This window comes from Brassica napus, chromosome C3 (assembly GCF_020379485.1).
Source record: "Brassica napus cultivar Da-Ae chromosome C3, Da-Ae, whole genome shotgun sequence".
NCBI lineage: Eukaryota > Viridiplantae > Streptophyta > Magnoliopsida > Brassicales > Brassicaceae > Brassica > Brassica napus.
Window position 1 is genome coordinate 65,935,766 of NC_063446.1, and position 18,213 is coordinate 65,953,978.

At 33.8% G+C, this 18,213-nt stretch overlaps 1 protein-coding gene, 1 long non-coding RNA gene and 1 pseudogene across 4 annotated transcripts; all 3 read right to left on the reverse strand.

Annotated features, from left to right (window-relative positions):
• Positions 1-568: 568 nt before the first annotated feature.
• LOC125583889 lies at positions 569-1,966 on the reverse strand (annotated as a pseudogene).
• A 4,397-nt stretch (positions 1,967-6,363) lies between these two features.
• Positions 6,364-8,097, reverse strand: LOC111206595 (F-box protein CPR1-like). 3 transcript variants are annotated; one of them, XM_048751434.1, is made up of 3 exons: positions 6,822-8,097; positions 6,660-6,739; positions 6,364-6,581 (listed from the first exon to the last, which is right to left on the reverse strand). In XM_048751434.1, the coding sequence occupies exons 1-2, from the start codon at positions 8,000-8,002 to the stop codon at positions 6,700-6,702; spliced, it is 1,221 nt and encodes a 406-aa protein (XP_048607391.1). In that variant the 5' UTR covers positions 8,003-8,097; the 3' UTR covers positions 6,364-6,581; positions 6,660-6,699. The 3 variants fall into 3 exon arrangements, with proteins under 3 accessions (XP_048607391.1, XP_048607390.1, XP_048607393.1); XM_048751433.1 differs by having other exon boundaries at positions 6,655-6,739; positions 6,822-8,096; XM_048751436.1 differs by having other exon boundaries at positions 6,364-6,739.
• Positions 8,098-11,589: 3,492 nt separating this feature from the next.
• Positions 11,590-13,863, reverse strand: LOC125583890. The gene is made up of 2 exons (XR_007320918.1): positions 13,001-13,863; positions 11,590-12,132 (listed from the first exon to the last, which is right to left on the reverse strand). It is a non-coding gene; the product is annotated as an uncharacterized LOC125583890 (long non-coding RNA).
• Between the last annotated feature and the right edge of the window lie 4,350 nt (positions 13,864-18,213).

Sequence of the window (18,213 nt, forward strand, 5' to 3'; positions counted from 1 at the left end):
TTTAATAGGTTGAATCTTTCTTTTTTCATAATATATGAGTTTCAAAGAATTAAACACTCAACATATACGACTTAAAAGCGTTCGGTATACGATTATTATAATTCGCTCTATTACACCTTATGTTGCTGTGTTCGATCTTTTCCTCACCTTTACACTCCACCTGAAAGAAAGATTTACACTTTGTGAAATAATATCATACTTTTCTCGTTTTATGAGACTTCCTAAAAACAATTTGTCTTGGAACCATCACATTCAATGTTTTATTTTTTATTTGTACCTGATTTTGATTTGTTCAGCTGATCTGTTATGTATGGTGCGATGGTGCGGTGCTTATGATCTGATGCATGTGATCGATAAACTTTTGAGAGTTTGCTTGTCCAATCGATATGCTCCCAATATAAACGGATCATTAGAAGATTGTGTAAGTTTAGATTGAACATATGGAATTGAACAGAACAATGTTGAAATATACCATCATCATAAAGAGTTGCGTCCAAATGTAGAATATCAAAGTAATCTAATATAGAAAGCCTTTTGAACACGCTTATAAACTTCATATTCTCCACATAGTCTACAAAGGTGTCACGAATTCTTAGAGGCTCAAGCCCTTCCGGTCCTCGAATATTGACTCTTCTAAAAGTGTTCCCCTCTATATTGTATAAGAAAACGTAAGAAAACCACGAGTTACACAAGTAGACAATTTCACTTTTACGAGTCATTCCAACAAACATATATTTCTAAACTACCTTGTACCCCGAAGGAGACAATACATAGCTATGCTTTGACCATTTATGATTTCCAGCATCTTCTAGAACCCACAATACAAGGTTTTGTCCAACCTGACGATATATACCTAGTTTTTCCTTGTAGTTGAACAAAGTTGAAGGACCAGAAAAACCAAAAGGCTTTGGTAACATGTCTTCATCTTTGTTAATAAAACTGAACTTCTCTGATCTAACATCAAAGCAAAGTATCACAAAGCCCCTTCGAACCTTCCCTCGAATACAAAACACCATTTATGCATATATATTGGACTATTATCCATAAATTTTGAAGTTGGGTTCGAGCGTTCCCCACCGACTTTTTCTAGACTCCAATGTCAAAATCCAACGAGTAATATTGGTTCTAGAGCTGTTCAAACTCAAACACAACACTTTGAACTGTTTGGCGATCGGATCATAGCCTAAGTATATTCCTTTGGGAGTGCTTTTTTTTTCTAGGTACTTTGGGTAAGGTTAGAACTTTTCCCTTGGCCGGGTTACAAATCAGCGGACATTGTTTTATTCCCAATCCTTGAAGCAAGACCAATCCACATACCGGTTTAGAGATATAAGTTGGACGATAATTGGGAAGAGACGTACAATGGTAAGGGGTGGCTACAAGAGAAGAATTAACGTTTTGATTATGAGGCTGAGGTGAAGAGTAGAAGAACAACTTGTGCTTATCTTTATGGTGAAAACTGAAAAGGAGACGTGGACGAGTCAAAGAAGTATTGAAAAACAACTCAGTGAAATCATGACTACGAAGTATGGATGCCAAGAATGTCGATACGCAAATGAACATAGCAATAGACTTTAAGGGGACTCGAGAGAATATCTCGATAAGTAGATCAACTGTGATTGGGTCTGAGAGTTCTCCGAGTTTGATGTTTGTGTTTCATGTCTGGGTATGCCTAATGTTATACACTTCAACAACTGCTGCTCCAAACTTTCCATGGCAGATTTTATAAACCCTAGCTATATGGGATAGCTTCAAAGCTTTAGATGAACCAAACCCTAAACGTGCCTAGACTTCGGCTTCCTTCTTTTCCTCAATTGTGACGTTATATGCAAGAAACCCTAAACAAGCGCCTTGGGCCCAAGACACACTAGGTGACAAATATCCTAAATGGGCTCTATGAAGGCTGATACATATTAGATGACGAAACGTTAAGAGTAACGTGTGCCTCCATTTGAATGTTTTTTTTTTTTTTTTGTAAAAGCCATTTGAATGTTGTGAAGCTGTTTCTTTTTTCTTCAGGGTTTATAATCGGTTATTGTACAGATTATATTAATTTCACAAGCTGTTCTTGATGCAATTGCCACAGTATTCGGTGTCATGGGAGGGTAAAGATATAAATTAAAATCACTCTCCATCAAGTATCTTATTTCTTGTGTTATTGTTTCTTTTTCTTTTGGATAATTAATATGAATTTAAATCTGTATGTTTATTTTTGCAAAAGGATCAAAACCGTTTGCTTAGTAGTTTGTGTGCTGTTGAAAATAAGCTATACTCAGAAGCCCCGGACAAAAAATCTGAAATGGATCAATTGGTCAAAAAAATCTCACACATCCTAAAAATATTTACATAGACCAAGAAAAGGAAAATGACCATTTTACCTTTAATGATTGTTCAATTCGAACCACTAGATCAGATCATCTTCTTTATAATGTGAGCCGTCAGATCTTCAAAAGAAATGAATGAGATAATTACAACAATGTCATTAATAAAACTCATCTTAGCCGTCGGATCTTCTCTCTATGTTATAATCTGAGCCGTCCGATCTCCACAATAAATCTCTCCTCTCTCTCGCCTGGGTCCCACCGTAAATTTAATCAGTCTTTTTCTTTTTTATTTCACTGTCAACTACATTCAACCACCACGAAAATTAATTACATTCACCAACCAACGCTCATTTCTTCAACTCTTCATCCACAATCCTATACGTCATACGTGAAATAGCACATGTGCGTCCGTCTTTGTTCTGAAATCGCTTGGTAATGTATTCGCTCTCTCTCTCTCTCGTCTCTCTCTCTCCCCTCTCTCTCTCTCCTCCTCTCTCTCTCCTCTCTTCTCGCTCACTCTCTCTCTCTCTCTCTCTCTCTCTCTCTCTCTCTCTCTCTCTCTCTCTCTCTCTCTCTTTATTTTTCTAATGTTTTATGTTTCAGTTTAATCAAATAATATGTACTAGGTTAAGACCCGCGCCTTGCGCGAGATCAACATTATATATATAAATTATTTTATGTATTAAATATTTTTACATATTATGAAATAATAAATATATATTAAATAATTAAAAGTCAGTAACTATTAAATATATATTAAATTGGTGCGAACATATAAATCAATTTTATTAATCCAAAAAATATTTTTTTTATATTTGATACGATATGTTATTAAATTTAAATGATACTGGCATAGATAATATATTTTAGTATATTTTTAATATTAATGTCTATTAAATGATGATTTCTACTCATATAGTTTTTTTGATCATTTGTATCTTTTTTAGAAAAATTTAAATTACTGATAACAAAATTTTTCATTGTGGGATTAATAGTTTTAGTAATTTATATTTTTTTTAAAAAATAGGTTGTCAATGATCGTTCAAACTTTATCAAAAAAAATTGTTCAAAGTAAAATTTGAAACTAAAATATTGTATTTTATATGGTTTATGGTTTAATTTAAAACGATATATATATATATATATATTAATATTAATAATTAATTAAATTAGACTTTTTACTTATATAATTTTTGTAATCATTTGTATTTTGTCATGACAAAAATTTTAAACCATGGATCATAAAATTTGAATGTGAAACTTTTAACAGTTTTAGTAATTTATAGCCGTTTGTAAAAATTCAAAATATAACATATACATAAAAATCTAAATTTTTATTATATGGTTATCGTGGTTATTTAATTTATTTAATAGTTTAAAATTAAACAAATATGATAGAAGATACACTATTTTTTATCAAATCTTTATTATTCAAAATCATTAATTCTCATATATACTTTAGCCACATTAGGCAATTTCGTAAATTTTATTTAAGGAAATAATAAAGTACATTAATGATGAATTTATTGTTAGTTTAATAAAAAACTTATTATATAATTAGATGGACCAACATATTTCTCTAATGATTCTAAGAATCATTCTAGTGATGAGATGTGGCTACAAAAAGAAGTTGTAATGATTCTCAAATAATATATAGGGGATGTTAACGTTATGAGTCAGATTCTAAAGTTTAATATAATGTTGTTAAAGTATGAAGCATGATATTGTAGAATAAATCGTTTTTGCCTATGGTACAACTGGTACAACTTTTGCCTATGTATCAAACAATACAGGTGATACTAGTATAACTGGTCTAACTATGTCTTATTTACCAGACTAGTGATACTAATATAACTAGTACAACTATTCAGGTTCTAAAATTGAAATATTCCATTGGTTATTGCATATTGAAAAAAAATTACCTAGCCAAATTGGTAAATATTTAGATAGGTTTCTTTTTATTTGTGATGATTTTTTTTTTCTTTGGAAATTATAACACCATCACATAAGTTTGCATGATCTGCCTTATATTTTTAACGTTTGTTAATTTCTTTGTCCATATAATTTTTGGAAAACGTACATGAAATGTATTTTTACAAAATTAATGATTTCATTGTATTGGGGAAAAGAACATGTAAACATAAAAAAAGTGGTACAACTGAGGTAAGTTTAATTTTTATATGGTACAACTATTTTTTTTTATTTCATTGCCAAAGTACAACTATGTACAAACCAGTACAACTCAAAAACTAGTACAACTATGTATAAACTGGTACAACTCGAATACTAGTAAAACTATGTTATTTCATTTTGTATTGTGCATCACGTTTTAAATGTGTATAATGTTTTAAACATTTTGGTTGAACATTAATGTTGAGTAGTTGTAACAGTTGTGCCATTCTTGAAAAAATTGTGTAGTTTAACATGTTGTATTAGTTGTACCTAAATACCTGTAATTTTAAACTCATCACAAATTTTTTTAACATTCCTCCAAAAGAAAAAAATTAAGCATCCTAATACACATAGGTTTTAACATACAAAAGAACATAGGTTTTAACATCCAAAAGAACATAAGTCTTACGAACATAAGTTATAAGAAAGCCGAAAACGACATAAGTTTTCAAAAGCTATGCCAAATAGCTCACTTTGGTATGAACACATAAAAAATGGTACAAGTGATGTGTTTATATGGTAGAACTCAATTTTTTTTAATTTTAAAGCCAAAGTACAACTATATTCAGTATGGTACTAGTTGTACTAATTATACTTGTCATACATAATCCATTTTTTTCTTATAATTTTTTTTCTTAAAGGGCTTTCATCCTCTCGATGGAAATACAACAAAACATTGGTATGTTATCTCTTCATATCAAAATATGCAAGTTTTACCACATCCTTCTTGTATATGTGTTTACAATTGGTCAATTTCCTGTCTTATTTTCATGAATGCTTATGCATTCTTTTCGAGCTCATGATGATTTTTACATCATCTTTTGCATACTCTTCTAATTGGCTTTCTACCGCAACTTTCCGGCTCCACGACTACTTTCTTTGGCTTTGTAACCAAAAATATGATGATGAGTATTTTTTCGAAATGGTACAACAAGTATAACTAATACAACTTGTAAACAAATAATTATCAAATCAAATATTATTGAAAATAAACTATTTATGTATTTTCACACATTCAATCGGAGAAAGATTAGACCAACATGTCTCAGTAGTTCCACCTCATTCTATTTTATAGCATCATTCATACACTCAAAACCAAAACCAAAATATCACTATATTAATTCCAAAGTTGTACCGGTTATACTAGTTCTAGTTGTACTAGTTATACTAGTTTGAGTTGTATTAGTTGTACTAGTTTGAGTTATACTAGTAATACTATGTGTTCTTCTTTAACATGAACTCGAACATAAAACACTAAACTCGTTCGAATAAGATAAAATTGATTAAATATCTCTATGATTGATCGTTTTGAGATAAGAAAAAAAAATTGTGATATTTGAATAAAATTTTTGATTTTGATTTAAGTGAAGAAGTTAAAAAAACATAAATGGAGGAAGAGGAAGAAGAAAAAGGATTTGGGTTAAAACCGGGTGGGGTTATTTGGTTAAATTACAGGTCGAATAGCACATATAGTAAATAAGTTGATGTCTTTTGGTTTTCTAGTTATTTACCATTGTTTTGTATTTAAATTTTAATATAAAATAAATAAAAATTAAGTGAAGGCTAAATCAGACTTTTTTTGACCCATTGGTCAATCCGAGACTTTGATTCAGTTAAATTGCTGTAATAAGAAATGTATTGCTACATGTGCCCAATGACCAAGCTGAAAAACCTGAAGCCCAGATATATATGCCCAAGAACCAACCTACATTCACTTCAGTTGAGTTGCATGAAATCAGATTCCCTTTGGTCAAATTACTCTTTTAACTTTGACTGGTTCTACTACTTATTGAGTCAACCATTGTGACTCAAGTAGTTTAATCCTACAGTTAGAATACATGACGTTTTAGTCGAATATACCAACATACAAGACTCAAACATAGTTCGCATATACCATTATTATATTCATTCTATTACACTCTTTTGTTTGGTCAACCACTCTATTACACCTTTTATGTTGTTGTGTTCGGTCGTGGAACAACTCTAGATAGAAAGATCACGTATCTTCTACATACACATATTTTAAACATATATAGGTTAAGAGAGTTAGTAGTAACACCATTTCGTTTCCACCTTCACTTCCACCTGAAGAAAAAGATTATACACCTGAAATAGCTAAATACTATATACAACTTCCAAAAAGATTCATTACAGTTACCTTACATGGGTTTGGTTTTTATTTTTAAACTTCTCGTTGCTTTGCTCATAACACCAGCTTGAACCCCTTTGACAGAAAATCATCCCTGAAAATGTAACAACATAACATGTTTTGAGCACACTAATACATCTCATCAAAACCAACTAGAGATGAGCATATAGCACCACCTCTTACTCCTCTGCTGCATCATCTTATCTTCCAAAGCTCGACGTTCTCTCCTTCTCTTAGCTTCACTAGGATCACCTTTACACCCCAAAACCAGGCTACTCACAAGCAACTCCGCGCTATACGAACTATCACAGTCCTTTATCCTAAGCGTCCTCAACCTCTTACTCCCCAAATCAAACCACAAAAGCTTCGCGTTATTCACCTCAATCAAAACCTTCCTCCTATCCTTTGAATAAAGCAGAGGCCTCATAAAGTCAAAAGACTCAACACTCTTCGGCTTCGGAACGCTAAACACCTTACTCCAAGACCCTTCAACTTTATACTCCTTCATGACCCAAACATCAACGGAGGTAAACTCACGGTTACACATCAAACAAAGACAACCCTCGAGAACCCCTATGTCGATGTTCTCATGCGCAAGAGACTCAGGGAAGGTAAGTATCTCAAACTCCTCTGCCGCAACATCAAACCTTATAATAGTATTGAACGCGATAAGTCCAGGCCGTCTAGGTAAAACCCAGTGAAGACTATTGCAAGCCAGCACACCGTACCCGCGACGGTACAAGAGATGGTAGTAAAAGTAAAACAGTAGCTGAATCGCGGGAAGAAGGCGTTTGACTCTCTTCCACGTGTTCATCTTCAAACTAAAGACTTTAACCTCGTACGGGAAACCGAACACAAGCTCATCGGCTGCGCCTCCTTTGCACTGAATCATCCTCACGACTTTGTAATCTTCGTTAACCGAATCGTAACCCAACCCGTAAAACACGTACCCACGTGTCCTCGACCCTTCGGGGAAATCAACCGGTTCAGCCGGTAACCGGTGGATCTGACGCGTGGAGGGGTTAAACAGAGCCATATCCGTCGGGGAGTTCGATAAACCGATTAAACCGTTGCAAGAACCGAAAACCTCGGTTAGACCGCCGGCTTTTAAGGGGTGCTCGACGTCAGAGACTTTATCCGGCGAATCGAGGTCTACGGTGACGAGGAGGCGAGGTCCTCGGAGGAGGATCATGAGGTGGTCTCCGGTTTCGAGCGTGTGGTGGAGATGAGAGGAGATGAAATCGGGGCTGTCGATTAGAGAGAAGCAGGGCTTGGAGAGGACTCGGCATCGGACTAGCGTCGACGCCGGGAGACGGAGGAAGAGATCGGTGATGATGTCCATCGGCATATCCGCCATTTTTTCTTTGACGTAAAAGAAAAGGGGAAAGTGGATTTGAGTGCTTATAGTGACTTCTTTGTTGGAAGAAGATGATGGTATTTCTTTTTCTCAGGATAATGTTATAAAAAGGGAATAAAGTCAGTTTTGTTACCCATCTGTTTTATTACATTGTTTCACACATTTTATTATTTAGTTTGTAAGTTCCGTTCTTATCTCTTGAAATATTTTTGTATTAATGCAAACTTTATTATAAGTTATGAAATTATTACATAATAATTATAACTGATTATAAATTATGAAATTATTACATAATAGTTTATAACTGATTCTATTATTTTGTTTATGAAAAAATAGAATATTCGTTTGACTGGTTTCCCCGATATCACCTGTAAATGCAGCTTTTGCGATTGGTAACGGTAGTCAGCGTTCTACAACAATCACACAAAATGTTACAAACCGTTTTACACGTTCGGTTTATGTAGTACAAACCGATCCCAAAAATATCACAACATTACATATATTTATAATATGATTTTTAAACACTACACTAAATATAAACTAGTCCTACATACTAAATATAGGTAGAAAAGTATAAAACAACCTCAAAATTAGTAATCACTATACCCTAAACCCTAGCATCCATGAACCAAAATATCATAGGTTTTAACTATGTTAAGTATTTAAACCGTAGTGGGTAAAACATTTAGAACTAAGTAAATAATGATAAATATACTTTGGAAAACTACTATATAATAGAACAAAAATACTAAACACTAAACTCACAAGCCCTAACTCACTAAACCCAAATAGCATATGTTTAAAGTTTATTAGGTTTCTAAATAGTAAACCACACATTTAACATAACCGTGAGGCTATTTTTATAGAGACAATTGGGTGAATATACCCAAACCGCTGGAAAATTAAGTAACTACCCGAAACCATGAAAAACTCATGTTCACTGTAGATATTTGTATCTCCCTTTCCCATTTTACCCCTGCCCTAAAGTTTCATCTTGTTTCTCTTTCTTTCCTGAATTCATACATCTTTCATCTATCTCTTTTTCTCCCAATTATCTCAACCTTTGTTAAGATTAAAGTTTTATTTCAAATCAATCAATCTTCTTCTTAAATCTCCAAATCATGATCTACTATGTTTCCAACGCCAATCATACGATAACCTCCTCATCTTCTTAAATCTCCAAACCTTCCAAAAAGATTACGATTAGTTCTAGGATTTTACGGACTCTACAGTGTGCAACTATTTCAGAAGAGAGAGAAAACACAGTCGATAAAGAGAAAAGAAACACAATAAAGTATTAGCAACAATACAATAATTGCTTTATTTATATACAATAATTGTTAACCGCTAATAATATATTAGTTGAATAGATAATGATTAAGTTAACACGATAATCTATTTTTTTACCTTTTAAGAAAATATATATCAGGTAACAATAGTTATTTTTAACATCTTGCCAACCAATTTAAAAAGCGATAATATGTTTTATAACAGCTAACCAAACATGTACCTGTTAATGACAACATATTGTATAAAATGTAACTGCTAAGTTGTGACGACGTACAATGTTATATGACTTGTTAGACCGGTAATCAATTTCGTACCATTTAACAAACTATGTACAAACCAATGTCAGCTATTTATTAACATCTTATAACCCATTTAAAAAATCTTTAACATGTATTGTAACATCTAAGCAAAGATTTACCTGCTCACTATACTCGCTACTGAAGTGTTATCTATATCGGGGAGACCCTATCTTTCTGACTGTACAGCTCATACATACACCAGCATCTGAATCGAGGAGATCTATCCAATACGTACAGTGGTGGTTGAGACCGAGTGAACCGACGAAGAGATTGTGGTAGACGAACTCATGAGGTGATAAAGATATAAGATTTCCAAACATCAAGTTCTGCAGAAATTCAATCTCCTCGGTTCATGGTGAGAGATTTGATTCAATCAATTTTTGGTTTGTGTTAGGATCAAATCTTCTCTCCTACCAGTTCTAGATGAACTCATCGAGGAGGTAATTTTATTGGATCCATGAATGTGAATATAGAAAAGAGAAGAAATTTATTTGTAAAAAAAGGGTGTGATAATGGATTAGATAAGATGAAAAAGAAAAAAATATTATTATTTGGTAAAAAAATTTAGTGAGATACGAAAAGGAGAAGGAAGAAGTATGGGCAGGGGCTGGCAGGGCAGGGACAGAGACATGGGGAAGGGCAAGGGCAGGGACAAAATTGAGGTTTAAAAATATCAATAGTGTTTAGGATATTTATCTAATTATGGATCTTTCTAGGTACATGGGGCCTAATTTCTCATTTTTATAATTGGAGGTTATGTGGTGTAAAATCCGTATAAAATTGACATACAACTATGATAAAATTCAAAAAACAATCTTTTTAGATAATTATTACAACACCCGTACACATAAAAATCAGAGCCCTAACTATTAGAAGGCACAACAGATAAATTTTAAGTTGTAGACCAAAAACCCTTAACCATGATATTAGTTAGAGAACACCGTCATCAAAACAGTATAAACTAGTCATAGATACTAAAACAACATCAAAATTAGTAATCACTATACCCTAAAACCATAACATCCCTAAACCCAAATATCATACGTTTAAACTCTGTTAAGTAGTTAACAACTAAACATAAATTATATATATCCCTTAACCATTGTGTAAGAGTTCATCACACCTACTACAAAACAGTATACATTATTCATACATACTAAATATAAAAAGATAATTGTAAAATCAGCATCAAAATTATTAATCACTATACCCTAAACCCTTACATCCCTGAACCCTCACATCCCTAAACCCAAATATCATAGGTGTTAAGTTTGTAAACACTTAATCATAACATGATAAGTTACTTTGTAATCAGATATATTTATAAGATTCGATTATTCTCTAACGAGATATCCAGATATATGTAGTACAAACCGATACTAAAATATCACAACATTAAAATAAAATGTAATCCAGAGAAGTTTACAGTAATATAGCAATGATTTTTTTTTGTAAATTTTATATATTAATTGATTAATAGTACCAGATATACGGTAACGAATCTGATTAAATGTATATATAATGGGTTTGTATTCATCTTGTAGATCTATATATTTATTCGTGTGACATATTACATTTTTAAATTAGTAGTATTCAAGAGATATATGTTAAATATCCATGTATTTATTCCGCTATCCGGTTGTTTCGTCCATGAAGGCTACAATGCTCTGTCTTCATCGCCTTTCTTGGTTTGGTTTCTTAGAGTCATGATCTTCATCGCCTTTCTTGGTTTGGTTTCTTAGAGTCATGATTGGTTTGGTTTTGGTGCCAAAACTCTAAAACGCCATCCGTACAACGAGCCTACTCCCTCATCAGATACGTCTGTCTATGGCTGTATTTATCGAGTTCATCTGCAACCATTTAAGAAACGGAAAACTCGGTTCTGAGTAAACAAAAAGTTGGATGTTTTATATGAAAGGCTACAAAGATTTTTCTCTATAATAATGCAATGGCATTTGTTCTTGTACATAAAGATTAAAAAGGAAAAAGAATTCAAACTTTGATGAGCAAAACCAAACAAGAATTGAGAATCAAGAATCACAAAGGTGAAGTTTTTATGCATTAGGAACACAGAGTTAATAAAACAAAAATCATAAAAGCAATGAGATATATACTCGAGAGAGAGAGAATCAAACATCTCAGAAGAACCCAGAAAGAGAAACCAAACTAAATCTTTCAAAGCTCAGTGTTTGTTAAATTCAACTCAAAATGGGTTCTTCTACTCCAAAAACCTCTTCTTCAGCTTCTTCTACTTCTCTCTCTTCTTCCCCGGCGATGAAGCTCGCCTCTGAGTCCCCATCTCCAGCGATCCACAAAGCGTTCTCTTTTCCGACGCCGTTGGTTCACAATCCTCCGGCTAGAAAAGGCAACACTCACCATCTCGTTTCCCTCACTTCCACTTCTTACGGGCTCTCTCCTCCTCAAATTCTCCTCCGGCCAAGAGACGCCTCCTCGTATCTCAATCGCCGAGAAGAACACGACAGATCCGGGCTCACGCGAGTGGATTCCACATAAACCTAAGAACTTGAGAATCTTACTCTCCTGAAAGACCATCACCAGACCCTAGTCAGCAAACGAACAAACAAACAAGAAGTACTTGTTTTCTCTGAGATACGCAAGACCTTTTTTAAAAAAATATTAAATATGAAATATTGAATATGAAATAAAAATAATAATATTGGTTGGTGAACCTATATTATGTTTTTTTTTAATTACTAGTTGCAAAAAAAAAGATTTTTTTTAAAATATCTTAATGTCTTCAGCAAAACACTAAACCCTAAACCATAAATCATAAACCTAGGGTAAACCCTAAACCATTGGGTAAACCATAAATCCTAGGATAAATCCTATACCCTAAATAGAAACACTAAACACTAAACCCTTAATCCTAACCCTTAATCCATTCGACAAATCCTATTGGTTGGTGAACCTATATTATGTTTTATTTGTAAAAAATTTACTAGTTGCAAAAAAGAAGATTTTTTAAAAAATATTTTAACGTCTTCAGCAAAACACTAAACCCTAAACCATAAATCCTAAACCCTAGGGTAAACCCTAAACCCTTGGATAAACCATAACCCCTTGGATAAATCATATACCCTAAATCAAAACACTAAACACTAAATTTTAAAAACACTAAACCATTGATCCTAACCCGTAATCCCTTCGACAAATCCTAAACCCTAGGGATTATGGCTTATCCAAGGGTTTAGAGTTTAGTGTTTAGTATTTAGAGTTTAGTGTTTAGAGACCAACGCTGTAAATTCAGAATATTCGCTTGGGCTAAATTGTAAGATTGAAATGTCTGGGGCTAAATTAATAGGATATTTCTGCACATGCTGAAATTCTAGGTTTCTTTGTAAAGAAACAGAAGTTCAGGGACCTATTTTACAAAAGTATGGGAAATCACCATTGGAACCTCCTCTTCACTTTGATACCGACGGCAAAGCCTGAATCCGGTGAAGACGGCCGCGACGGAGCAAGACATGACGAAGAATGGAGCCCCAGGATTGGTCTTTCCACGCCGGCAAAGCTTGAATCACAGTGGTTATGAGCGATTGTCGTGGCTGAGGATCTCGACGAACACGACGAGGAAGACAGAGACGTCGCAGGGGAATGTGGAAGTGGTCCTGTCGTGGAGGGAGAAGCCGGCACAGAGCTGAGAACGAAGATGTAGAATGTGGAAGTGGTCTTGTCGTGAGACCACGGCCATGGTGGCTCCGGTTTCAGTTGATGGTGGAAGAAGAAAGCCGCGACGGAATTGGCGAGCAAGGACGTGGCAGAGAAGGAGGAGCGGTGACTTGGAATGTTGAGAAAGATTTGCAGAGCACGGGTAATTGAGGCTACAGTGGTTTCGTCGATCAATTCCGTTTTAAATTATTATTTAGGTAACTGGTTTCATATGTGAGGAGTCGAGATGTACCGGTTGTGTCAGTACTCCACTTACGTCTAAATATAGGGGGCACACTCGTATTAATGAAAAATGCACAATGCTTTATCTATTTACCTAATTAAATAAGTTTTCATTGCTATTTATCGTAATTTCTCAATTTTTTATAAACATTTTCTGATTCAATTGTATAATACTAAAAATTATGTAATTAAAAATAATCTGAATAATTAACGATAAATCTTAACTAATTGACTTTTACAAATTTATTACTAGAAGTTTTATTTTCTGAGCCAAATTGCAGTTTTTCCTCCTTCGATCTGATAATGCTTTTGAGATTCTCTAAATCGAAAATATCAATTTTCCGGATAAGATAATCTTCGGCTGGGCATATATACACACGTTAATAATGGTTTCGGGTTTTTCGGTCTATATTGGCCCTTTGAGGCCCAATATGTCAAGATTACTACCAATTGAGAGAGATAAGATAAGTGTAGGATTTTTAACGCTAAAACTCCTCGACTAAGTTTGTTTTGGATGAAAATTCTCAAATTAAGTATTTAAAAAAAAAATTCTCAAACTAACTTTATTTAATGAATTAAACCCTAACTGGTCATAATTACTGTTACTACCAGTAAATCTTTAGTTTAGGAGTTTCTACATTCATTAAACATAGTTGAGGGGTTTTACCCTTAAAAATTTTTAAAAAATCAAAAATTTTATAATATTATCTAAAAAATTAGTAACTGAAATTTTCAAAATTAATATTTTTAATTTTTTTTTTGTAAATATATAAGTTTGATATGTTTTGAACATCAACATCATATATGTATAAATTTAAAATTTAAAAACCCATAAAATATAATAAAAAATTATCTAAAGATTTACCTGTAATAAAATTACTAAAATGTTAAAAATGTAAAAGACAAAAAAAATATAATAAAAATTATATCTTATCTAGTAAAAGTGTAATAAAAATTTACATGTAATAAAATTACTAAAAGGTTAAAAATGTAAAAAAACAAGAAAATATAATAGAAATTATATCTTTTCTAATAAAGCTGTAATAGTAAATCTTTAGATAATTTTTATTATATTTTTTGAGTTTTTACATTTTTAATTATACATATATAATGTTGATGTTAAAAACACATCAAACTCATATATTTACAAAAAAAAATTTAAAAGTGCTAATTTTGAAAATTTAAGTTACTAATTTTTAGATAATATTATAAAATTTTGAATTTTTTCTTTTTTTGATTTTTAATGGTAAAACCCCTCAACTATGTTTACTTAATGTACAAACCCCTCAAACTAAAGATTTACCGGTAGTAATGGTAATTATGACCTGCTAGGGTTTAATTCATTAAATAAAGTTAGTTTGTGGATTTTTTCGTTAAATACTTAGTTTGGAGGTTTTTACTCAAAACAAACTTAGTTGAGAGGTTTTCCCGTTAAAAATCCATAAGTTTACAATGTAGTTCCAAAAAAAAAAGATAAGTTTACAATATCCCTTCGTAAATGATTAAAAAGATTTAGGATATATGACAAAACTCCATCAATACCTTGTTGTAGTTAGCAATTTTTTTTTGTTATCTGTTAGTTTAATAGACTTTTAAACGTTTGATACAATACCATTACAGACCCACAAGCTGACAAGGTAAACATAACTTTTCGGAGCCAAATATAAAACGGCAACAACACATGACATCACACAAACAAGACAGAAAAGTGATCAGTGAAATCTTCTTGGAACATACCAATAATCACTACAGATATGAAGCTGAACGATAACAGAAGCCGAAATGAACGAGAAAGCGATGACGATCCAATTTATCTGAGGTGAGATAAGAGCTCCAAGACACGTTCCAAACCAGGAACCACGAGCCAACGCCACCCAAGAACAAGCTTCAACACAGGAAGCCACGAGAAAACGTATCTAACACCCTGAGAAGCTGACGAAGAAGACGATTGACAATCAACTACTCAGAGACCGTACACAATTGAGCTATAACTCCACAATCTCTTACCAAGAAATCTGAAGAACCCATCGGTTAAAAACCAAGAAACAGCATAACTTCTCCCCACCGAAGCTTCGCACTGAGCCGGATATTCGCCTGCTTTGTGCCTCTGGTGGCCCTGGTCGGACAACTAGACCTTACTGAAAGAGCACGATAAGCGACTTGTCACCAAAGAGGACAAGAGAAAAGGCTAAAGACCATGGTCAAGGGATCCTACCAGAGAATCCTAAACAGCCACCAATAAACCACCATAGCCTCAAGACCACACAATCTCCAAAAAATCAAAGATTTCTTAATCACATTACATTCATACACCAAGCTAAGCTAAAACAAGACCCTCCAGATTTTAGGGAACCTTCGACAAAGTCTATGCAAGGATAAGGATAAGAAAACGGAAGCACACAATCACCATAGATTTTCCTGAAGCCGCCTCACCAACCTCGATGGAAGAAGTAACAACACACATCAGAGACGGTATAAACCTGCCACCGCACACCAGAAAAAATATTTGAGACTAGCAAGGCATTTCAAGCAAACCAAGACGGTGATGAAGCAACCAACCTTCTTATCAAAGAGAACCCAAGCTGACAAATTCTTAAATCCAACCGAACAGCCGCAAGACAAGGGAGAAGTACTGGTGATAAAAAACCGGATTGTGCTCCTTGCTCCCATAAGAACAATAGAGTTACCAACATACGATCTTACACACAGACTCCGCTAGGGTTTGGACCTCACTGGAAAGAGAAAATTGGGACACCAAACCCTAAGCCAACTAAATCTGACCCCCCACAGACCCTCCGAAGCTCCTAACGACTCGCCTTTACTCCAGATTGAAAGGGAGAAGCATGAAAATCGAGATCTATAAATAAGATATGAGCGATGCCATCGTCTTCTGTAACTAGGGCGTCATGCATATCACCGAAGGAGAGGAGAGCTGGCAGGAGGCAAAACACAGACAAATGGAACCGTAACCGGCGCACACGCCGACACGGCCAGAACAAGCTGAGAGACAATGTCTTCACGGAGATCACTTTTTTCTTTTCGCCAAATTTTTTTTTTCTTATTAACTAGCCTTTTTTATAATAGTATTTAGGAATTTTTTTTTAACGCTGATTTAACTAAGATATTACAATTATGAAAAAGATTACATAAACGATTCGACAACCGATAATATTATTTGTCTTATGAGGATCTACGTCTAACTTCATCACCAGAGCCGCCCTATGAAGATCCGCCTGACCGGGATTAATACTTGAACAATGTTGAATATCCGTTGTAAGTCTTTCATGCGTAGCCTGCATAATTGTTCAATAAATCGGTTTCTCCAGGAATTGAAACTTGAGCCTACTGGTATAGAAGCATTAATGAACCCTTAGTCAAATCTATTGGTATAGAAGCATTAATAGTACTAGGGGTCGAGCCCCGCATGTTAACTTTTTTTTAATATCTTTTCTTTCTTTAACTTGTTTGTTGCGTTGTTCCTATTTGGTTTTGTAGTTGTAGGTGGGGGCATTTTCAGCGATGTGTAGGCGTGTTGTTGAATTCATCAGAGACGCTTTGTTATTGATCTCCCGTTGATGTACGGTTGTTAGATTAACGTTGAATTTTTAGCCAAAATTAATCTGGTTAAAACAGAGAAACAAATTGTGTGTTTGGTCCATTGTTATTGGGGACAGTCACTGTGGATGATCTTTGTAAGTCACGTTTTATAGAAAATTCTAGCCATATTGGTCCCTTCGTTAATCGCTTATGGTTATCTCTTTGATTAATTTCTTATTTCTGGAGTTACAAATTTTGTTTCGTGCCTTTTGTTTAATGGTTTCACTGAAGAAGGGAAAGTCTTTAACGCTTCTCTGAATTATAATTCAAGGACTACCCGAAGCTTTGAATGAAGATGAGAATGAGTTTCTCGATAAACTCACATGGTCAACAATCTTTCTATCTAAAACTCAGTGGCATGTTATTTAATTATCTCTTATTGGCCTGCATATAACATGCCAGTGAAAAACATTGATGAGCTGCTGTTTATAAGCTCTTGAAAATTTAAGAAGAATCATGATTATCAGCCCGTCTTTATCTTTTTAGTCAAATAGGACGGTAATTAGCAGATAAAGATAAAGAACAGCTTCTTGTTCTCTTGGGATTTTTTGAGAATGACAACTAAAAGTATTTAAAAATGCTAGAATAAAATTGGTTTTCAGGCAAGGGCTGAAATACAATTGGCAAACCAAAAAAAGCAGAGCACCAAAACCACCAGCTCCAGCCACTAAAGTGAGTGTGGTGTTTCAAAAATTAAATTGTTTGATTGAATTGCTGTTTATTGCTACTCTCTCATTCCGCCTTGTTGCTTTATCTAGTAGCAACATCTCAGGGTTTTCAACAACTGCTCTGTTTATTGGTACTCTCTGATTTTGCATGATTGATAACTGAACACCTTTTCACCCCCTCCCCCTCTATTGTATTAGCCCTACAACAGTGACTACATATTTCAATTGAGTATGTGTTTGATCCAAAAATGGTGTTTATGCTGGTGATGTTTGTTGAATCAATACAATAAAAGAATCTAAGTTGAATGATTAGATTCTTGAGGCTTAGGAGAAATCTTGAAATGAAATCAAATGGAAAAAGAACATAAAAAAGATTTCATTGATTAAATATTCATTACAAAGATGATTACAAAGGTAAAGTGAACTTTAGAATACAAAATCTCTA

What these genes read in the sequence shown, in the direction of transcription:
- LOC111206595 (XM_048751434.1), bottom strand. Translation starts at nt 8,002, where the DNA reads ATGGCGGATATGCCGATGGACATCATCACCGATCTCTTCCTCCGTCTC. An exon ending in ATGCAGCAGAGGAGTAAGAG is followed by an intron (nt 6,740 to 6,821) that starts GTGGTGCTATAT and finishes TTACATTTTCAG; the next exon opens with GGATGATTTTCTGTCAAAGG.